This window comes from Rhinoderma darwinii, chromosome 3 (assembly GCF_050947455.1).
Source record: "Rhinoderma darwinii isolate aRhiDar2 chromosome 3, aRhiDar2.hap1, whole genome shotgun sequence".
In the NCBI taxonomy this organism is placed as follows: Eukaryota; Metazoa; Chordata; class Amphibia; order Anura; family Rhinodermatidae; genus Rhinoderma; species Rhinoderma darwinii.
In genome coordinates, this window is record NC_134689.1 from 293,801,338 (window position 1) to 293,825,723 (window position 24,386).

Here is a 24,386-nt window from a genome sequence, read left to right on the forward strand (position 1 = left end):
GCCAGAGTGGAGGGCCATTAACGAAGCTCTATTGGACCAGCCTGTCCATGTATTACATACACACAAATAAATGGCTAGCATGTAAAATTACATTGTATGACCAGCGGCAGCTTTACCTGGTTGTAACAGCAGATTCAGCAACCGTGGCAATTAGCTCATGCAATTGAAAAAGGGCTTGTCGATATGAGACTGCCACCCGTAATGTAACATTGGTCATATATTAGCAAATCAGAAGTTAAAGCGATAGCCACAGTTTGTTAGCTGGAGGCAATTTTTGCATTGTTTGTCAACTTTTTAATTCACTTTTTAGTTACTACTAAAAAAACTGTCACTTTGCTAATGATTAAGGCCCCATGCACAGGACTGTAGAATTCGTCCGTAATTGCGGACCGTAATTACGGTCCGCAATTACGGACCCATTCATTTGTAATGACCATGGACACCATCCCGTATATTTATAGGAAGGTGACCGGGCCATAGAAATCCTCCGCAAAAGATAGGACATCTCCTATCTTTTGCTTTTCACGGACCGTTCTTACTCTATATGGGAGCACGACCTGCAAATGCGGGTGGCTGTCGGCGGCTGGTCATGCCCGCAATCACGGACCATGATTACGGGCACGGCCGTGTACATGGGGCCTGAGCATAATGACTGCATTAGGGTTTGTTGTCAGTCTCCGAGAAGCAATGTTCCCTATAAGTGTTCCCTTCCACTGTCAGCCCGCTAAGTAAATTTTAAAGCCTGCACACTGTCACGGGCGGCGGGCGGATGTAGTGGGGAGTGGGGAAGGTGAGTTGAATTTTTTTTTTTTTGAGGGGGCTGTGTGGTAATATACAGGGCGGGGGAATTAATATGTAGCACGATATACAAGGGGAAGGGGGCTGTGTAGAACTATATACAAGGGGACGGGGCTTGCTGTGTAGCACTATATACAAGGGGAGGGGTGGTTGCTGTGTGGCAGTATATACATGAGGAGGGGGGATTGCTGTGTGGCAGTATATACAAGAGGAGGGGGATTGCCGTGTGGCAGTATATACAAGGAGGGGGGATTGCTCTGTGGCAGTATATACAAGGGGAGGGGGGATTTCTGTGTGGCAGTATAAACAAGGGGAGGGGGGATTTCTGTGTGGCAGTATAAACAAGGGGAGGGGGGATTTCTGTGTGGCAGTATAAACAAGGGGAGGGGGGATTTCTGTGTGGCAGTATATACAAGGGGAGGGGGGATTGCTTTGTGGCAGTATGTACAATGGGAAGGGGGATTGCTGTGTAGCAATATATACAAGGAGATTGGGGATTGCTGTGTAGCACTATACACAAGGGGAGATTGCTGTGTAGCACCATATACCATGGAAGGGGGTTGCTGTGTAGCTTAGCAAAATGTTGTTCAGCCACAAAGGATCCTTCACTACTATTTGCAATTTAGTAAAACATGGGCCTTGATTATTTCAACGCAGCGTTGGGACGGAAGCAAGGGTTGAAATATGCTGAGATATTTTATAAAAGGTAATCTTAAACAGATGCTAGCACAATTACAGGAGCTAGACATGCAGAGATTCATTTAGCAGAAAGATGCACAGGTTCATTGGAAATTTACTAAGGCAATTTCAGAGGCCCCTGGCGAGGTGCAGGAGAACATAAAGGTCTCCTCATAGCATCGTAGCACTGCTTGCAAGTTCTTTATAACTGTAGTAAATGATCTGAGAGAAAACATAGGAAATCATAGATAGTTATTGACACCGCCATAAGCGTAAGACACAATGAACTACTATAGAAAGTTTTAATCATGAATTATAACTATAGAAAAGTTAGAGGAATAAACAGAAACAGTACAGGCAGAAATAGATTATTAGATTTTCTGAATTATCATATTGATATTTATGAAACCAACAATAAAATATCTTCAGAGATGAGGTTTTAAAGATGCTCTGTCACCAGATTATCAAATCCCTATCTCCTATTGCATGTGATCGGCGCTGCAAAGTTGTTGTTTTTTTTAAAAACGATAATTTTTGCCCAAGTTATGAGCAATTTTATATTTATGCAAATGAGCTTTTCATTGGACAACTGGGCGTGTTTTCTCGTTTTACCAACTGGGCGGGTATTGTGTTTTTACCAACTGGGCGTGCATTGTGTTTTTACGAACTGGGCGTGTATTGTGTTTTTACCAACTGGGCGTTTATTGTGTTTTTACCAACTGGGCGTTGTGAATAGAAGTGTATGACGCTGATAAATCAGCATCATACACTTCTCATCGTTCCCACCCAGCTTCTTTCACTGCAGACACACAGCGTGACGTCACCCACTCCCCAACACCACCAGACCCTTGCGCACGCCTATGCCCAGCTTCCTTGCCTGACAGACCCCATGAATGCCCCCACAGTATAATGCCCCCACAGCTGCCCCCACAGTATAATGACCCCCCATAGCTGCCCCTCACACAGTATAATGTTCCCTGTAGCTGCCCCACACGGTATAATGCCCCCATAGCTGCCCCATACCGTATAATGCTCCCCATAGCTGCACCATACAGTATAATGCAACCCATAGCTGAACCATATAGTATAATGCCCCAATAGCTGCCCCATACAGTATAATGCCCCCATTAGCTGTCCCATACAGTATAATGTCCCCATAGCTTCACCATACAGTATAATGCCCCCCATAGGTGCACCATACAGTATAATGCCCCCATAGATGCACCATACAGTATAATGCCACCCATAGCTGCCTCATACCGTATCATGCCCCCATAGCTGCACCATACAGTAGAATGCCCCGCATAGCTGCAATATACAGTATAATGCCCCCCATAGCTGCCACATACAGTATAATGCCCCCCACAGCTGTCCCATACAGTATAATGCCCCCCCATTCAGTATAATGCCCACTCTGAAACTACAATAGGACCCCCCTCACATACCTAGTATAATGCCCCCATATATAGCTAATAGAAAAATAATAACATAATTACTTACCTACCTCCATTCCCACGACGTGTGGAGGATCCTTCTCCTCCTCTGCACTATGCTGTGAGTGACTCGTCGCAGACAGGCGTGATGTAGTGACGTCACTACATCGCGCCTGGCTGTGCCGAGCTGCTCACGGCACAATGTATGCTGGAGCGAGGCTCCAGCATTCAACCCAACTGAATCTGTGTCCTGTTGACGCAGGCTCAGTTGGAGGCGGGACCAGCGCGGTCAGGCTGGGACACTGCTCTGGTCCTGGCACCGCTGTCCATATTCACGGTCCATATATGGACAGCGATAGGGGCTTTCCCAGAGATGGAGTCCCGGAGCAGAGCCGCTGGTGCTCTGCCTGGGACTCCTCTCCTTCTTACCTCATATATGGACAGTGATACCCTAACAACGGCAGTGTCAGCTCCCGGCGGCCGAGTGGAACCCCCCCCCAAGTGGAGTGGGCCCCGGCACTTTCCCGGATTTGCCGGGTGCTGATGGCGGCCCTGCCCAAAGGTACTTTTTGAGGGCTGACAATCTTTACAACACATGTGCATTTAAATTTTTTATTGCATGCCCTACATTTAGTGTTTATGTTGGGAAAGCTTCCGACATACACTTTGAACGTGTCCATATGGCTCCATTAGCCTGACAGAGGCCAAAAGAGTGTCCTCCATCGGGCTGGTATACTCCGGTATACCTTATTTTTTAAGGATGAAATAGCGTAGTAGACTATGCTTTTTTATCCCACTGGTTCCCGCAAGATAATGTATACTGCACGGTTCCCTTTTTTTAACATTCGAGCCTATGGGTGACAGATGGCACTATATTGCATTCATCACAGACCTTCATTAAACATATGCGTCAGTAAGCTCCAGTAACGTAACTGTTGACGCAATCCTGGCCAAAATATATTAGACTGAAGGTTTGATGGGTGTGTCAACTGACACCCATCAGTCACTTATCCAGATGCAAATCCATATGTTATATCGATATATCGGAGAGAAGTAAGACACAAAGACACATGCTTTGTATACCCAAATATATTTCCCTGCTTTATTGATAAAAATGCAATTACAATAATATCTTTCAAAAGGGGCGTAGGCTTGAGCTCAGCCAATTTCTTACAATGGGACGTTGGCTTTGCCTCAGTCAATCGCGTACAATGGTGAATTGGTCGGGCTGAGCCAATCACGAGCAAGAAAGGCTACTTACATATAAGACTAGTATTTCCCATAACATGCAACGTCACTACGACTGATGGGTCATAACGCGATATCACCAGTCTATTCCTCATAACAAAAATGGTAAACAAAATCTGTTCCCAAACGGTATGAGGCGTCAGATTAGTTTCTCATAATAAAGAACCTAGTAAATATTTAGCTATATTCTCCATAACAAAGAATCATAATATTAGCTAAGAAACAAAACATATAATTGTTCAGACAATCCCAGCATGAATTTACTTCTTTTCAAAGAAACAGATGATTCTTCAAAATACAAAATGGATACTCCATGCAAGATGGAGTAACATAGCCATACTTACAAAATGAAATCACATAAACACATTTTACGCACTTTCACAGAAACTGTCCATAAATAGGAAGCCCCAGTGATGTAGCTTCTCTGGGGCAGAGATAGCAGCCATGGACTCTAGCTGCATTAAATGCAGCTGGGGACTCCAGTTGCTTTAAAATTCTTGCGGTGGATATAGGACAACCGTGCAGGTGATGTCTGTAACCCCTGGCCAGAGTGCTTCCGATGCTCTGGCCAGAACTCTGGCATTGTAATGCTCCATATAAAGATAGTGACGTTAGGTACTTCTCTAGGGCTGGAGTCCCTGGCTGACCGGGGCTTTGGCATTGTAAAGCTCTTGACATCACTGTCCATATATGGACAGTGATGTCAGGAGCTTCCCCCGGCACAGCGTTTCAGGTTTCTGTTTTTTCCTGGGGGATTCAGGTAAAGTACCCCTCTGTATGCCTATACAGTGGGATGCATTGCAGCCTTACATCAGAGGTATACGTCAGGAGTAATCCTGATGTATACTTCCCACGAAAGGAAAAAACGCAATGTGAAAGGAGCCTTATTATTGTGCACACAGGTCAAATCATTAATAAATTCGAATAGGTTATTCATGAATCAGCTAAATGAGTGTTTTCCTTAACAGCAAGTGATTGTCTCCTAAGCAGCTTTCTGCTGGGCCTTTACTGTACCAGAACCTGGGCCCACCTCAGGAACTTCTGGTACTCTGTTGGGCCAGTCTGACTCTGAGTGTGCATCTCCTTCTTCCACCTGTTGCAATTTTTAACCTCCAGGACAGACAGATAAAGCTATGCAAATAAAAAAAAAAGGTCAAATTAGGTTTTGATTTTCACTGGAGTTTTTGTTTCCCAAACTTCTTGATTCTCCAAAGATTGGATCTCCCTCAAGCTTTTCATAATTATCTACTATTGGATGTTTCCAGATGGAAATCAGGACTTTGGAACCATTCATTGACGCCAGACCTACATCATGTATCAGACTAAAGGAATTTAACTGTATTAATTTAGTTTATTTTGCATTTCATGGCTCTGATTGTATCTGCTTTCAATTTTTCATGCTTTTTTTTGTCTTCTATAAATCTCAAGAGATAGCGAAAAGTTCTACGTTATAGTACACTATTCAATATAATATCCAACAGGCTCATTCCAAGTAGAAAAACATCTTTTGGTTAAATAGTTGTATATGTTTTCCACCTTGCTCCATTTACCACCTACCATTTACGATTACACAGAAATTTGAATAGATATTTGCTGAGACTTATGTGTGGTCTTGGGATTTAAAAGATATTAAGATGTATTAAATACAGGGTGCATTTGCATTCACAGTAAGGGTATGTGCACACGTAGTGACCAAAAATGTCTGAAAATACGGAGCTGTTTTCAAGGGAAAACAGCCCCTGATTTTCAGACGTTTTTTGAGCAACTCACGTTTTTCGCTGCGTTTTTCACTGCGTTTTCGCTGCGTTTTTTACGTCCATTTTTGGAGCTGTTTTCATTGGGGTCTATGAGAAAACGGCTCCAAAAACGTCCAAAGAAGTGTCCTGCACTTCTTTTGCCGAGGCTGTATTTTTACACGTCGTCGTTTGACAGCTATCAAACGACGACGCGTAAATTACAGGTCGTCGGCACAGTACGTCGGCAAACCCATTCAAATGAATGGGCAGATGTTTGCAGACGTATTGTAGCCCTATTTTCAGCCGTAAAACGAGGCATAATACGCCTCGTTTGCGTCTGAAAATAGGTCGTGTGAACCCAGCCTAAATCTACTTAACAATTTCTGTAGTGGAAAACCACGGAAAATCCAAAATTTGAAGCAGTAATGGAAGGAGAAATAGGATAAACTCCTTCAGGCCAATGCATTGGACTAATCAAGAATTCCTGGAAATGAGTGAGAAAACAAAATATTTGATGTTCTGTATGAGCTTCTGCATGCTCCCTAAATACGTAGTCTAGTAGAAATCTAAGATAATTCATTCAAGTCTTGGTTTCACCATAATCCACTGGAGTTTTGGAATACTGTAGCTACAGTAAAGTGGGCACCACTTGGTCTCTACTTCTAACCGAACAATAGGAAATATTTGTGCTGCAGCAAAGTATCTTCCAGCCAAATGCAAATCCCCACAAGGAGAATATTATTGCAGTTGCTGCTGGTGGGGTTTTGTGTTTCATAAATTCTGTATACTGAAATTAAATCAATTGAATATATTATAGAATCTCCTAACGAATGACATAACTATTGACTCCTTTATAGGATGTTGCTCCCACCCAAGTCAATCAAATAGTAAACCTGCTGGGATATCAAGAATTCATGTTCCATGCTGCTGTGTTACAGCCACTATCAGTAGAGAACATGTGCCTTTAAAGGGGTCTTCCCACTCTTACAAATAATGGAACATTGATATCAGTAGGGTTGTGACTGCTGGTTCCCCCATTGATCCTCAGAATGAAGGAGCTGCAACTCTACTTTAGTGCTGCAGCTTTTTCAAAGTTCTTTCCAGCACAGCAGCGGTCCCAGACATCTGCCGTGCAGGAATCTACAACACAACCACATTTAATTGAATAGATCTATGTTGCAGTTTCATACATAGCAGGTAGACAAGAGCGCCGTTGTGCAGGAAAAAAGTTTAAGGGGCTTCTGCTCCTTTGTTGTAGGGATCGGTAGGAGTCCTAGAGGTCAGACACCCACCAATATTTTGGCATATTCTAGCATTATTCCATAACAATATGTGACAGAATTACCCCTTTAACAGCAGCTTGTATACTGTCAATGCAATACTGACAGGCTTTCATGATGACAGCAATCATCTTGAGCCACAGTGAAAAGAAGTGTTTAACATGAGATAAATAAATTTGCTTTGCCCTTACTAATAAATAAAAAAAAGTGACCGTGAAATTGTTTCCAGATATTTTAGATTAGCCATTTAGTGTTGTATGTTCATTATTATTTTTTTGTGCTATTTCTTGATATATGGATAGACCTTTAGCCTTTCTTTTTTTTAAGGGAAAGTATATCTCTCAATTCTAAGCTGATCTGTCTAGACATGAGTAAGTTGGACCTATTAAGAAAAATGACTTCTACACGAAGACTGCGACAAGAACAATTTCAATGCAGTTCTTCAGAACTATCCCTTAAGACGTATACAGCTGAAACAGATGACTGATAAATCGCACAATATCCAACACTTTGACAAACTTCCTATATTGGTAGCCATCATTAGTATTGGAAATAGGATAGCTAAATAACCTTTAAGGTTTAATAATCATAGATTTGGATTGGATTTTATCACCAGTATATTTCATGTACATAATTGGTGAAACTATGTTTCAATATAGGTGGCATACAGGATCCTGGAGTCGGTGCTCGGCTACATGTGGCGTTGGGATACAAACAAGAGATGTCTATTGTTCTGGCCTGACTGACTCAAGCAATAATTCTGAACAAGGGTGTGAAGGTAAAAAGCCATCAGCACTGCAGCCGTGTAATCAGATTGACTGCCCCCCAGCTTGGCACGCAGAGGACTGGCAACAGGTATTTTTATATATTTGCCGATGGCAATTCATCATAGATATATTCAATATTCTGAATTCAAATACGATTTGTTGCTGGGTTTTCTTCTTTTTATACAATGCATTTTTATGATGTTGAAGTCAATCTCTAACCCAAAACTCATTTATTGCCGGAGACTGGATGCAAGGGTCTGCGCACATCACATTTAAAATAATACTAGATACAAGGGTCCTATTACATGGCCTGACAGGGGCCGTGTAACAAGTGCCGATCAACGAGACAGCTCGTTCATCGGCGCTCATTGGCTCCTTTCTCAAGGAGTTTTTATCAGTAATGTATGGAAACGAACACTTCTTACTCCGATCGCTTGTCCCCATACAGTTCTATCATGTCTGCAGCGCATCTCCCTGTTGCCGATAATGATAATATTTTAGGCTGCGTAAACGATACAATCAGCCGATGAACAAGCGTTTGCTCGTTCACCAGGTGATCGTTGCCCTGTTATCACAGGGCAATTATCAGGAACGAGCGTTATGTGAATGCTTGTTTGGCCGGTGTAAAAGGGCCCCAAATCAATGTTAGTTCTGGTTTTGTATCAACATCAATTATGTTTATTTATTTTCCACATACCCTAATGTTTGACAACACTACTTTTTGCATATATCAAAAGGACAATAAGACAACATGGAACAATATCTAACAAAAACTAGTACAAAAAATTACAGTGGTTTGAAGTTATGTGCAAATCTTGAGATCCAATGTCCCTTATAAGAAATAAAAAATAGATAAAAATAAAAACAATGAATAAAAAAATAATAAATTAAATTGATTTATATGCAATCAAATAAAATCAAAATAATATGTTATAACTGCAGTTATGACATATTACAATATAATTATAACTGCCCTGCTATTATGAGTATCTATCTTAAAACTGAGGACTTTGACCCATATTCAGACACTGGAGTTTCTTGTACGGTATCACCGATCTTAATTTATTGTTGTTGTCTTGCTTCAAGGAATTTGTTTGAATATAGCTCTCCGCTGTTATGCATACTCGCAATATTAGCAATATTACCAGATGGTAAGTGTCTGTTTTTATCAGATGGTGAATGTCTGTGTTCCCATGTCAAATGTATAATGGCCACAGCTTATGATATATTCAATACGGTATATCCACTTGAATGTTATTACGCTTCCAATGCCATTATACACAATGTTAGTGTTATTTGAATGGCTATTTAAGTTTTTTATGTTCCAGATAAGCACTACTCATAATTCCATTGTACTTGTAGTACAGTGACTTCTTGGAGTACCTGATTAGTAGGTTTAGTTGTTTTGTATGTGCTTATGTTAAAAGCGCGGCCACACTGGTACTTGTAGTGCGCTAAGCCTCACTGTCAGTCAATGGAATGCTCCTATGGATGGGAAGCTGTGGCCGTTTGCAAATATGCAACCCCGGCTGAAAGGTCAATGTGCAGCCCTGGCACCTGTGGATATGATTTTTCAGTCCCAGCAGTTCAGTGGGCTTTCGTTCAACGTAATTATTGCCCACAATACTAAATGTAGCAGATACTTTTTTCATAAGTAGATGGTGTCTCATTAAAATCAGTCTCAGTCCTCATATACACTATATTAGTACTGTAAACGTGACACCCTCTACTTCCTCAGCAGTAGTCACATTTAGGCACATCACATTTAGGCACATTTGTTCCTGACATACAATGCAAAGTCTTCATACGTTTCAAATGTTTTCACTTTTTGTTATGTTGAGCCCATGTGCTAAAATAAAAAAAAATTATGAATAAAAAGTCCCCCCCCATCATTCTGCTCTCAATACCCCATAATGACATAGTGCAAACAGAATGTTAGTAATATTTGCTAATTTATTGAAAAGGAAAAACTAAAATATTGTTTTGACATATGTATTCAGACCCTTTACTCAGTATTTAGTTGAAGCACCTTTGGCAACAATAACAGCCTCCAGTCTTCTTGGATATGATGCCACAAGGTACATGGATTTGGGGATTTTCTACCATTCTTCTCTGCAGATCCTCTCAAGCTCTGTCAGGTTGGCTGGGGACTGTTGGTGAACAGCCATTTTCAGGTCTCTCCAGAGATGTTCGATCGGGTTCAAGTCAGGGCTCTGGCTGGGCCTCTCAAGGACATTCACAGAGTTGTCCCTAAGCCACTCCTGTGTTGTCTTGGCTGTGTGTTTAGGGTCATTGTCTTGTTGGAAGGTGAACATTCGGCCCAGTCTAAGGTCCAGAGCACTCTGGATCACGTTTTCATTAAGAATATCTGTACTTTGCTCCATTCACTTTTCCCTCAACCCAGCCCATTCTCCCTGTCCTAGCCGCTGAAAAACACCCCGACAGTGTGATGCTGCCACCACCATGTTTCACTCTAGGGATAATATTGGGCAGGTGATGAGCTGTGTCTGGTTTCCTTCAGACATTACGCTTAGAATTGAGGCCAAAAAGTTAAATCTTGGTTTCATCAGACCACAGAATCTTGTTTCTCACAGTCTGGGAGTCCTTTAGGTGCTTTTTTTGCAAACTACAGGTGGGCTTTCATGTGCCTTCTACTGTGGAGAGCCTTCTTTCTGGCCACTCTACCATAAAGCCCAGATTAATGGAGTGCTGCAGTGATGTTTGACCTTCTTGAAGTTTCTTTAGAGCTCAGCCAGATTGACCATTGGCTTCTCCCCCGATTACTTAGTTTGGTGGGGTGGCCAGCTCTAGGAAGAGTCCTGGTTGTTCCAAACTTTTTCCATTTAAGAATTATGGAGGCCACTATGCTCTTGGGAACTTTCAGCTCAGCAGAATTTTTTTTGTAGCTTTCTCCAGATCTATCCCTCCACACAATTCTGTCTCTGAGCACTACAGGCAGTTCTTTCCTCCTCATGGCTTGGTTTTTGCTCTGATATGCATTGTCAGCTGTGAGACCTTATATAGACAGGGGGGTGTCTTTCTAAATCATGTTGTAAAGGATCTGCCAGGCACAGCTTCGGGGTTAACTCCCATAATTAATCAGTCAGCACCTGAATCTACATCCCTGAGACTGACTCCAGCTTCCACCACTCAGGCTGGCAGGCTTAGGAGTGGGAGAGCCTATCGCAACCTGGCCAGACTCAGCTAGCTCCCGCCCTCGGTCTATTTAAGCCTGCCCTTCCTGTCCCTCGGTGCTTGTGATTCTTTTCGTGTGGTTTCCTGGCCCAGCTACAGCTCCTTCTATTTTGATCCTGCTCCATACAGACCCTGGCTTACTGACTACTCTTCTGCTCTTCGTTTGGTACCTCGCACACTCCTGGCTTGACTCGGCTCGTTCACCACTCTGGTTGCTCACGGTGTTGCCGTGGGCAACTGCCCCTTTCCCTTGCTTGTATTCCCTTGTTGTTTGTCGTGTTTGTCGTGCACTTACTGAGCGCAGGGACCGCCGCCCAGTTGTACCCCGTCGCCTAGGGCGGGTCGTTGCAAGTAGGCAGGGACAGAGTGGCGGGTAGACTAGGGCTCACTTGTCCGTTTCTCTACCCCCCGTCATTACATAATCACAAGCCCATACCTAGTCTACCCTGGTCCCTGACACCACTATGGACCCCCGTGAGACCCTGGCTCAGCAAATGCAGGGTCTCTCCCTACAGGTCCAGGCCCTGGCTCAGAGGGTCAACCAGCCTTATGCTACCTTGGTAGTTCCCCTCACCTCACCTCTTGAACCCCACCTCAAGTTGCCCGACCGGTTCTCAGGGGACCGGAGGGCTTTTCTCTCCTTTCGGGAGAGTTGTAGGCTTTACTTTCGTTTAAAGCCTCATTCCTCAGGTTCTGAGAGCCAGCGGGTGGGTATAATTATGTCCCGGCTCCAGGAAGGGCCCCAAGAGTGGGCCTTCTCCTTGGCTCCTGACGCCCCTGAACTTTCCTCCGTTGATTGTTTCTTTTCTGCTCTCGGACTTATTTATGACGAGACTGACAGGACTGCCTTTGCCGAGAGTCAGCTGGTGACCTTACGTCAGGGTAAGAGACCTGTTGAGGAGTATTGTTCTGACTTTAGGAAGTGGTGCGTAGCTTCTCGGTGGAATGACCCTGCCTTAAGGTGCCAGTTTAGGTTGGGTCTGTCGAATGCCCTGAAAGACCTGCTAGTTAGCTATCCCTCTTCTGACTCCCTAGACCAGGTTATGGCTTTAGCGGTACGACTTGACCGACGTCTCAGGGAACGACAACGTGAACGTTTATGTGTTTTCTCCTCCGACTCCCCCATGATGCCTCTCGAAGTTCCGTTGCTTCGTTCCTCCCCAAAAGACTCAGAGATACCTATGCAACTCGGGGCCTCCGTGTCCCCCCAACAACGTAGAGAATTCTGCAGGAAGAATGGTCTCTGCTTCTACTGTGGGGATGACAAGCATCAAGTGAACAACTGTCCTAAGCGTAAGAATGCAGCCAGAGAACTTCCGCGCCTAAGTGATCATCGGGGAGGTCACTTGGGCGCACAGGTATTTCCCGTAAATTGGAAACGTACTAAGATCTTGCTTCCCTTTCAGGTCTCTTTTGGTGGTAGGTCTGCTACCGGCAGTGCCTTCGTGGATTCAGGGTCCTCTACTAATATCATGTCTGTGGAATTTGCTATGTCTCTTGCTATGCCTCTGATTGATTTGCCTAAACCTGTCCCGGTAGTGGTTATCGACTCCACTCCTCTTGCTAATGGTTATTTTACACAGCATACCCCTGTTTTTGAACTCCTTGTTGGCTCCATGCATTTGGAGCAGTGCTCTGTACTGTTGATGCAGGGATTATCGTATGATTTGGTTCTAGGCCTAAACTGGTTGCAGTTGCATAATCCCACGTTTGACTGGAATACTGGGGAGCTAACCAAATGGGGTAATGAATGCTTTACGTCATGTTTTTCTGTTAATTATATTTCTCCCCCTGAGGAGGTGAACACGCTACCCGAGATTGTTCAGGACTTCGCTGATGTTTTCTCTAAGGAGGCCTCCGAAGTGTTACCTCCTCATAGAGAATACGATTGCGCTATCGAATTGGTACCAGGAGCTAAGCTTCCTAAGGGTAGGATATTTAATCTCTCTTGTCCCGAACGTGAAGCCATGAGAGAGTATATCCAGGAATGCCTGGCCAAGGGTTACATTCGTCCTTCTACTTCTCCGGTAGGTGCTGGCTTCTTCTTCGTAGGGAAGAAGGATGGTGGTCTTAGGCCATGCATTGACTACCGTAGCCTGAATAAGGTCACGGTAAGGAACCAGTATCCCCTTCCTTTGATTCCTGATCTCTTCAATCAGGTTCAGGGGGCCCAATGGTTCTCTAAGTTGGATCTACGGGGGGCGTATAACCTTATCCGCATCAAAGAGGGGGATGAGTGGAAGACTGCGTTTAACACGCCCGAAGGCCATTTCGAATACCTCGTCATGCCCTTTGGGTTGTGTAATGCCCCTGCGGTCTTCCAGAATTTCATAAATGAGATTTTGAGAAATTACCTGGGGATATTTCTTGTAGTGTACCTTGATGACATACCGGTGTTTTCCAAGGACTGGTCCTCCCACATTGAGCATGTCAGGAAGGTGCTCCAGGTCCTTCGGGAAAACAAACTGTTTGCCAAAACCGAAAAATGTGTGTTTGGGGTACAGGAAATACAATTTTTGGGTCAAATCCTCACTCCTCATGAATTCCGCATGGACCCCGCCAAGGTTCAGGCTGTGGCGGAATGGGTCCAACCTGCCTCCCTGAAGGCGTTACAGTGTTTTTTGGGGTTCGCTAATTATTACAGGAGATTTATTGCTAACTTCTCGGTCATCGCTAAGCCTCTTACGGACGTCACTCGCAAATGAGCTGATCTCCTCCACTGGCCTCCTGAGGCTGTCCAAGCTTTTGAGGTCCTTAAGAGGTGCTTTATCTCGGCCCCGGTGCTGGTTCAGCCCAACCAAATGGAGCCATTTATCGTGGAAGTTGACGCATCTGAGGTGGGAGTGGGGGCTGTCTTGTCCCAGGGTACCAGGTCCCTCACCCATCTCCGCCCCTGTGCCTACTTCTCCAGGAAGTTTTCGCCAACTGAGAGTAACTATGATATTGGCAACCGCGAACTCTTAGCCATTAAATGGGCATTTGAAGAGTGGCGCCACTTCCTGGAGGGGGCTAGGCACCAGGTAACGGTCCTTACCGACCACAAGAATCTGGTTTTCCTAGAATCTGCCCGGAGGCTAATCCCGAGACAAGCTCGATGGGCGTTATTTTTTACCAAATTCAATTTTTTGGTTACCTATAGGGCTGGGTCTAAAAATATTAAGGCTGATGCACTGTCGCGTAGCTTCATGGCCAGCCCTCCTTCGGAGGAAGATCCTGCTTGTATTTTGCCTCCAGGTATAATCATTTCCTCGATCGATTCTGATTTAGTCTCTGAAATTGCTGCTGATCAAGGTTCAGCTCCCGGGAACCTTCCTGAGAACAAGCTGTTTGTTCCCCTGCAATTCCGGCTAAGGGTACTTAGGGAAAATCATGACTCCGCACTATCTGGTCATCCAGGCATCCTGGGTACCAAACACCTCATTACTAGAAACTATTGGTGGCCTGGGTTGCCTAAAGACATTAAGGCCTACGTCGCCGCTTGTGAGGTTTATGCTAGGTCCAAGACTCCCAGGTCCCGACCAGCGGGCTTACTGCGTTCGTTGCCCATTCCCCAGAGACCTTGGACACATATCTCCATGGATTTTATCACCGATTTGCCTCCATCCCAAGGCAAGTCGGTGGTGTGGGTGGTAGTAGACCGCTTCAGTAAGATGTGCCACTTTGTGCCCCTGAAGAAACTGCCCAACGCCAAGACGTTGGCTACCTTGTTTGTCAAACAAATCCTGCGTCTCCATGGGGTCCCTGTCAATATTGTTTGGGACAGAGGGGTACAATTTGTTTCATTGTTTTGGAGAGCCTTCTGTATGAAGTTGGAGATTGATCTGTCCTTCTCCTCTGCCTTCCATCCTGAAACCAATGGCCAAACTGAGAGGACTAATCAATCTCTAGAACAATATTTAAGGTGTTTTGTCTCTGACTGTCAATATGATTGGGTCTCATTCATTCCCCTCGCCGAATTTTCCCTTAATAACCGGGTCAGTAACTCGTCAGGGGTCTCCCCCTTTTTCTGTAATTTTGGGTTTAATCCACGGTTCTCCTCCGTTTCACATGGTAGTTCCAACAATCCCGAGGTAGAGGTCGTTCATCGGGAACTGTGCACAGTCTGGGCCCAGGTTCAGAAGAACCTAGAGGCGTCCCAGAGCGTACAAAAAACTCAGGCTGATAGAAAACGTTCTGCTAACCCCCTGTTTATGGTCGGGGATCTGGTGTGGTTGTCGTCTAGGAACTTGCGTCTCAAGGTTCCGTCCAAGAAGTTTGCTCCCCGGTTTATTGGGCCATATAAGGTCATTGAGGTCCTCAATCCTGTCTCCTTCCGGCTGGAGTTACCCCCGTCTTTTCGTATACACGACGTGTTTCATGCCTCCCTCCTTAAACGCTGCTCCCCGTCCTTGGCTCCCTCGAGGAGACCTCCTGTTCCCGTCCTCACCCCTGAGGGGGTGGAATTCGAGGTGGCCAAGATTGTGGACAGCAAGATGGTCCAAGGCTCCCTCCAGTACCTGGTCCATTGGAGAGGATACGGGCCCGAGGAGAGGACTTGGGTACCCGCCCGGGATGTTCACGCTGGGGTATTGGTCAGGAGGTTCCACCTGCGTTTCCCCAGTAAGCCAGGTCCACTTAGAAAGGGTCCGGTGGCCCCTCATAAAAGGGGGGTACTGTAAAGGATCTACCAGGCACAGCTTCGGGGTTAACTCCCATAATTAATCAGTCAGCACCTGAATCTACATCCCTGAGACTGACTCCAGCTTCCACCACTCAGGCTGGCAGGCTTAGGAGTGGGAGAGCCTATCGCAACCTGGCCAGACTCAGCTAGCTCCCGCCCTCGGTCTATTTAAGCCTGCCCTTCCTGTCCCTTGGTGCTTGTGATTCTTTTCGTGTGGTTTCCTGCCCCAGCTACAGCTCCTTCTATTTTGATCCTGCTCCATACAGACCCTGGCTTACTGACTACTCTTCTGCTCTTCGTTTGGTACCTCGCACACTCCTGGCTTGACTCGGCTCGTTCACCACTCTGGTTGCTCACGGTGTTGCCGTGGGCAACTGCCCCTTTCCCTTGCTTGTATTCCCTTGTTGTTTGTCGTGTTTGTCGTGCACTTACTGAGCGCAGGGACCGCCGCCCAGTTGTACCCCGTCGCCTAGGGCGGGTCGTTGCAAGTAGGCAGGGACAGAGTGGCGGGTAGACTAGGGCTCACTTGTCCGTTTCCCTACCCCCCGTCATTACACATGTCCAATCAAATTAATTTACCACAGGTGGACTCCAATCAAAGTGTAGAAACATTTCAAAGATGGTCTAGAGAAATGGGAGGCCCTCAGAGATAAATTTCAACTGTCATAGCAAAGGGTCTGAATACTTATGTACATGAGAAATTTGAGTTTTTCATTTGTAATAAATTTACAAAAATGTCTAAAATTCTGTCTTCACCTTGTCATTAAGGGGTATTGAGTGCAGAATGATGGGAAAAAACTGGAATTTTTTTTCATTTTAGCACAAGGCCTCAACAAGACAAAATGTGAAAAAAGTGAAAGGGTCTGAAGACTTTCATAATGCACTGTATGTCTATTGTGCTCATAGTGTTCTATTGGCCAAACATATACAAACAAAAAAAGCTTTTTTGGCATATGTTTTTCAAAATGTATTGAAAAACATAGTTAACAACGCTTTTCAATACAACTAGATTTAGCATCAATACATATAACGTGGGTTTACTGTATTTTTTTAAATAATGTAAGTCAATGGCAAATACATGCAGCTGTATAGATCAGGGGCGGACATACCATTGGTGCAACCTGTGCAGCTGCACAGAGGCCCAGTTGGTAAGGGGGCCCACTGTCACCGTAAAGCAGCCTTCTGTCTATTAGATTGCATGTAAATGCCTGGGCTTATGCATTTTATGGCTAGCAATTACTCATAGATTGTAAGAGAGACATAAGGGGGTGATTTATTATGAGATATTGAAGAGCAAGGGGCTCATATACTGTTCTTGCCCAGGGGCCGTCAAATGTCTGTGTTCGCCACTGGTAGTTGCACTCGCCTGGGACATACATACTGCACTGTTCAAACTTGTATTCTGAACGTAGAACCCAAATGTGAACAGATCCTACTTTACAATGGTCCTCCATTTCTGAGATTAGGCTTGGGATGTTGGTACTTGCACTACAGTTAAATCAGGACTTCAGATTTACTGCCCTGGACTACGGTGGATGTATTGCATTCATATGCCACCTGCATCTCTGTCAGTGGGAGCAGAAGCCCCAGAGTCATGGCAGACATATTTCATTAGTAAATGAGACTGTGACAGATCTTCTGCAAAGGTTAATTACACGTAAAACATATCTAGGAAATTAGTTGGTTTCCCAAATCCATTGACATGGGGTCCTTCTAAATAGATATTTCAAGTAGAGCAAGTGACTGTTATTTGATTATGTTATGGTAATGCTCCAACTACATACATAAAAAACACATTTGTAATTTTGGATAAAGATTGGATTATGTATTGTAAATGCACTAGCCACAACAAGCAGAACCCTAGTTTCTATACTGTATATATGACCTGTGACCCATCATGGAACGTGAAGGCTTATTGCTTTAGTTGACTCCTATTTACTGCAGTTTAGCTCCATCACCGTTGCATGCACATTGAAGAAGGAGCAAATATTGTCCTAAGTATGGGTCATAGTGTGTGTTAAAATACGTTGAAGCCACAGATACTCCCTTCTTTGATGTTCTCCTCCAATGTAATTTGCCTGTAAAGGAACACCTAGTGATTACTGGATTACTGTGATGTGAGGTGATAGGTATTTGCAGCTGTAAATTCTGTATATATATATATATATATATATATATATATATATATATATATATATATATATATATATATATATAGAATTATGCCTTTGTATTTTGTTTCAAGTTATTAAACATGAATGTTGACATAGTGTTATTAATCTACACTGACCAAGAGCCAGGAATGATCAGGGCCATGGCAACATAAGGCTATTAGATAACATGTTTGATGAATCTGGCTGCATACCAAGCGATTCCTTAAAAGTGTCTGAGCAAGTGACACTGCTGTGTGTAAAGATCCTTTTGCTCTGTGTTGTGCAGTTGACATGTGCCATGCAATACCCTGTGACTGAAGTGATACTGATGCCCTGAACAATGCTGTGCTTGTGTTCTCAGTGTTCTCGGACGTGTGGAGGAGGTGTCCAAAACCGCAAAGTGAGTTGCAAACAGTTGTTGGCAGATGGGAGCTTTATGAAGCTTTCAGAAGAGCTCTGCCAGATGCAAAAGCCTGCAAGTCAGAAACATTGTGGGAAAGTTGATTGTCCTCTGCAGTTAACAGCAGGAGAATGGTCTAAGGTCAGTGATATACATATAAGTAGTTCCATGATAAACAGCTCAGCTCAGATTTGAAATTGACTAGATAGATTTTCAGTTGCACTTAGGCTCTGGTGCATGAGGGGCCCAAATGCCCTTCTACCACATAAAAAACACCAGTATCATAAATGGCACATGGTAGACATGGGACCATGGTACAACTTTTTGATTGGGGGGCCGGAGCTCCAAATGACACCTCTGACTAAAGTCATGTTTGATAAACACTATATGGCGAAAGTATTGGGAAACCTAAATATTACACCTACAGAAGCTGTTATGATTTCCCATTTTAAATCCATAGACATTATTAGTCGTCGTCCCCCCCCCCCCCCCCTTGCAGCTAAAACAGTTTCCAGTCTTCTGGGAAAGTTTTCTACTAGATTTTGGAGTGTGTCTGTGGTCATTTTTGGCCATTCATCCAGAAGAGCATTTGTGAGGTCAAAAACTGAAGTTGGACGAGAGGGCCTGGCTCGCAATCTCTGTCCTAGTTCATCCCAGACGTGTTTGATGCGGTTCAGGTCAGGACTCTGTGCGGATCAGTCAACTTCCTCCACACCAAACTCACCCAACCATGTCTTTATGGATCTTGCTTTGTGCACTGGGGCACAGTCATGCTGGAACAGAAAATGGTCTTCCCCCAACTGTTCCCACAAAGTTTGAAACATACAAATGTCCAAAATGTCTTGGTATTCTGAAGCATTAAGATTTCCTTTCACTGGAACTAAGGGGCCTAGGCCGACTGCTGAAAAACAACCCCATAGCATTATACCTTTTCCACCAAACTTTACAGTTGGCACAATACAGTCAGGCAGGTAACGTTCTCCTGGCATTCTCCAAACCTATACTCGTCCATCAGACTCCTAGATTATGAAGCGTGATTCGTCACTCCACAGAACACGTTTCTACTACTCCATAGTCCAGTGGCGGCGTTCTTTACACCACTATATCCGATGCTTGGCATTGTGCTTGGTGATGTAAGGCTTGCATGCAGCTGCTCGGACATAAAGCTCATGGTGCACAGTTTTTGTGCGAATGTTAATACCAGAGGAGGCTTGGAGTTCTGCAGTTATGGAGTCAGAAGAGCGTCGGTAACTTTTATGCACTATGCACCTCAGCACTCGGCGACCCCACTCTGTAACTTTATGTGGTCAGACACTTTGTGGCTGAGTTGCTGTGGTTCCTGGTTCCATTTTCCAATAATAACACTCACAGTTGATCTTGGAATATCTAGGAGGGAAGAAATTTCACGAACTGACGTGTTGCAGCGGTGGCATCATATTACAATACTACGCTCTAATTCAGTGAGCTCTTCAGAACGACCCATTCTTTCACAAATGTTTGTAAAGACGACTACATGGCTAAATGCTTGATGTCATACACCTGTGGCAATGGGACTGAATGAAACAACTGAATTCAATGATTAAGACGTGTGTCCCAATACATTTGTCCATGTAGTGTATCTATTTACACCTTCCTTATTCAGTTATCGCTGTTTGTAGATACAGAGAATTAGAATTCAGTGAGGTATTATGAGAAGAGTGACTGATCTTAGTTTTCATCTTGTTATCTTGCAACTGGGTGGAATCATAAAATGAAAATACAGACATTAGTAATTATAAATATTGGTTAGACTGGTGAAAGGGTTTTTAATCAAAAACAAAATTTTATTCATAGTTTACACCGTAGTTCACTTTTTTTTATTTAATAATTTGGTATGGTTCAGTGCATAGCTTCAGGAAAACACTTGCAGAACAGGTACGTACAAGAGACATATGACGAAATCTCCCAGCTTCCATGCTGGGTCAGTGTCTGTACAGAGTTTGCTCTAGTGATTTGCATTCAGTGTCATTTATACACTAGACAATGTACAGCAATGTCACTCAACCATTGACTTGGGAGCCAAAAGTGGCTCTTAGGCTCCCTGCATGTGGCTTTCTAGCTCTAGGGTAAAAACCATATTAATGATAGTTAACTGTATATTCCCATCTTATAATGTTATGGCATATTGCTAGGATATACCATAACTTTATGTTCGGTTGGGGACTGACCTCTGGGACTCTCAAGAATGGAGGGACCGAGGTCTCTTCTGTTCATTCCCTGCACAGCAGCACTCTTGGCCACTCGCTGTGCATGCAACTGCAACAAAGCCTTCAAGTTAATAGAGCTGTAATGTTGTTTCCTGCACAGTGGGTGACAAGGGCCATCGCTGTGCAGGGAAATACTGGGAAGGAGCAGCAGTGCCTAACTAGTGCTGCTGCTCCTTCCTTCTGAGGATCAGTGGGTTTGCATTAGTCAGATACCCACCGATCAGTAAGTGATAACATAGCCTAGCGATATGCCATCACCAACTATCATGGAAATGCCCTGTTTGATACTAGGGTTATAGCCATATACGTGATCATAACTTAATAGGCTTTATCCCTTTTCCATATGGCTCAAAACCAACTGTATTTGAAAATGGCACGTGACCTACAAAAAGGTTAGGCACCTCTATTCTACAGTATTCAGATGTAGGGTAAACTGACTGTCCTAAAAGCTAAGCTTCTAAGTTTTTGTCAAAAAGTTTTCTGACTGTTTCCAAAAACAATTACAAAAATGCAGCTCTGGACTAAAATATAGGCTGTATCTCAGAATTAAATATAAGATTAAAAAAAATGCATGGTACTTCCAAAATGACTCTACTTTTTATGTAGATTATGTTTATGTATAAATTGTCAAATATTGTTCACAGAGCGACATATTCTTTAATATTTATTTATGGTGTGAATGTTAAACTTATAGCTTATTGTTTGTGGATTTAGTGCTCTTCAAGATGTGGTGTTGGAGTCCAGAGAAGAATGATTCTTTGTAAGAAGACAACAGCTAAAGGACAAGTAGTTATCGTCAATGGGTCACTATGCCATGGACATCCTGCCCCAGCTCTTGTAAGAACGTGTCGTGTTGGTGCATGCCACAGTAAGTATTCTAAAGATAAGGCTTATAAATCTTGAATTTTTATTTTAGTCTATTCTAAAGGTAGAAGAATGTTTCAAGAAAGATCGTCTAATGTTTCCTACATCCACATTACTAGAAAAGTGTGAGCGTTCACTTTGTGAATGTTTTGTACGGCGCCATAATAGGGCAGCCATATGGTTTATGGGGCCTATTCTGTACCCCTGAATGCCTCCAATGTCCATGAAGCATACAGAGTTTTTTCTATCCGATACTGTACCAATCTGAAAGAAAACAAGTTGTAGCATGTTCCATCGGACTCTGTTGTATAGAGGTATTCTGCCATTAGAGCAGCACACGGAGCCTGTGCGGCTCCATACACCTCCATGAACTGCCGTACATGCTAAGTGCACACAGTTATTCCATGTGCATGAGCCCTTAACTACCTTTACATGTTTTATTGCCTTTTGCTGTAAGGGTATGTGCACACACACTAATTACGTCCGTAATTGACGGACGTATTTCGGCCGCAAGTAGTGGACCGAACACACTGCAGGGAGCCGGGCTCCTAGCATCATAGTTATGTACGACGCTAGGAGTCCCTGCCTCTCCGTGGAACTACTGTCCTGTACTGAAAACATGATTACAGTACGTGACAGTTGTCCTGCAGCGAGGCAGGGACTCCTAGCATCGTACATAAGTATGATGCTAGGAGCCCAGCTCCCTGCACTGTGTTTGGTCCGGGACTTGCTGCCGAAATACGTCCGTCAATTACGGACGTAATTAGTGTGTGTGCACATACCCTTACTGTTCACAGTGCTGAACCCAAACATTTTTTTTTTTTATAGGTACCGTATGTAAGTTGTGTGAGATACATGTTCACATTCTTAGATAATTACTGAGAATATGAAGTTATTAACCTAAATATGTATTTATGAATAATTCAGTTGTAATTCTAATGAGGCAGTAGGTGGTTTGTATTTGTGTTTGTAAAATCCAATTATTTTATTAACATTATTTAAGTTATAATTTAATGGTTATAAATTACTGGGGTGGTCGGAATACAGTTCTTTTAATGTTCCTACCTCCTAGTCAACATTTTATTAATTACAATAACTATAAAGCAGCACTTTTTTATTCTTAGCCCTGTGCCGAGAACATTCCTGTCATTCCATTGGGTTTTTAAATGTGCTACAGTCTGTGTCAGTTGGCATCTCAGTCTGCCAGCCAGCTATAATGAGGCACAACATGACCTATTTATAGGTGGCAATGACTTGTTTATACAGTGGCATAACAGTGCCCTTTGTGTGATCTCCTTGATTTGCATTCTTATGTATTCCATAAAATCATATGTGCCTATTATTCTAATTTCTAGTTGACGTAATTTTTTTTTTTCTAAACCTCGATATTGATGTTAAGACTAATGTGAATGAACCAAACAGTCTTATGATCTATACTAGTGTAACCCAACATGTGGCTCCCCAGCTGGCAGCTAAAAATACTATGGTGCACTAGTGGCACCAGGGATGTTATAATATTATGGAAACTTGGCTCTAGGGTCGAAACCATGTAACTGGCAGTTAGCACTAGAGTAAGTGCCTTACTTTTTATATTGTTAAATGTCTTTTGTCCCCTTTTAATATCCACTGTGACTCAACCCCCCTTATCTTACGTGAAATTGGCTCACAAGCTAGAAATGGTTGGAGACCTCTGATCTATATAATAATCAATGTCTATGGTACTAATAACTATTGGTATAGACCTAAGAGCAAATCTGGCCATTGGATCATCTATCATTTATACCAATAATAGCGTTCATTTTATTATCAACTGATAAATGTACACTGGGGCAATGCAAACATATGAAATTTCCCATAATATAAATGGTCAAGATCTTTCATATTTCGGTAGTATCTATTTGTGCACCTTTCCTCACAAGTGTTCTGATTTCACAAACGGGGGAACGTCTAGATAAGACACCCCTAGCAGGCTTCAGTCACAATAGCTGATCATAATAGAAGACTCCATCATAGATGTGTCATACTATACATCATTTGTCTGTTAAGGCATTTTAGCAACCAAATGCATAGACTATATATAAGGATGACTGAACAGGAGTCATTTGGGGTTTTAGAAAAGTCTGGTTGTTTACAAGCGCACAATAAAAGAATACCTACATTCATTTCAGATAATTATTCTTTGGGAAAAAATACTATTACACTGTATAACTTCAAAAACATATTTTCCCTTACGCTCACCTATATGGTGCAGTATCTATTAGGCAACTTTAAGCAGACACCATATGGCAGATACAGTTGAATATTTTATAAGGTGTCTAATGGCTTAGCACTGCAAAAAGCTATAAATATGGCACATGGTGTCCTGGGGGTCTTTGAAAACACAAAAAAAAACTACAGGTGCCATGAAATGTGGATTTAATGATTTGAGTATGAAAAGAATGTGCAAATGAAAGTGTCACAAGTTTTTTCTTTTGATGTGAAAAGTTGACAAATTAACTATGCTTAAATCCTGGGCTTGGCTGTGGCCTGATTATTATGTCTTCATACGAATTTATAGTGAGAAAAAATAGCTGTAACCGCTCCTGCATAATAAGAGACTTTCTTTGCTTGGGCTTTAATTCAGATTAAAATGCCAACCGGCTGAGATTGTAGCACATTTAAAAACCCAAAAGAGTTCCAGGAATGTTCTTGGCATGAGGTTAAAAAAAAGTATCATACGTATCTTAGTTAATGTAATTAATTGCAGAAAGCTGAATAGCGGGGCTTTAGCTTTGAAATGTGCAGTAAATGGAGAGTGATTTTCAAAAACATTGGCAGTGTTGACTCAATTTACATGGAAGGGAAATTAACACATTTAGTAGGCCTTGCTGTCTCACGCTTATGCCAAAGCAGCTCTTTAAGTAACACATTGTGTTTCTTTTCAATATG

At 43.2% G+C, this 24,386-nt stretch overlaps 1 protein-coding gene across 1 annotated transcript in view; it reads left to right on the plus strand.

Moving 5' to 3' along the window:
• Positions 1 to 24,386, plus strand: part of ADAMTSL3 (ADAMTS like 3) — a 465,354-nt gene that overhangs the window by 348,981 nt on the left and 91,987 nt on the right. The window contains exons 18-20 of the mRNA XM_075858077.1: positions 7,833 to 8,028; positions 18,310 to 18,489; positions 21,309 to 21,462. Of these exons, the coding sequence (XP_075714192.1) occupies positions 7,833 to 8,028; positions 18,310 to 18,489; positions 21,309 to 21,462 (530 nt within the window). The remainder of the gene's footprint in view (positions 1 to 7,832; positions 8,029 to 18,309; positions 18,490 to 21,308; positions 21,463 to 24,386) is intronic.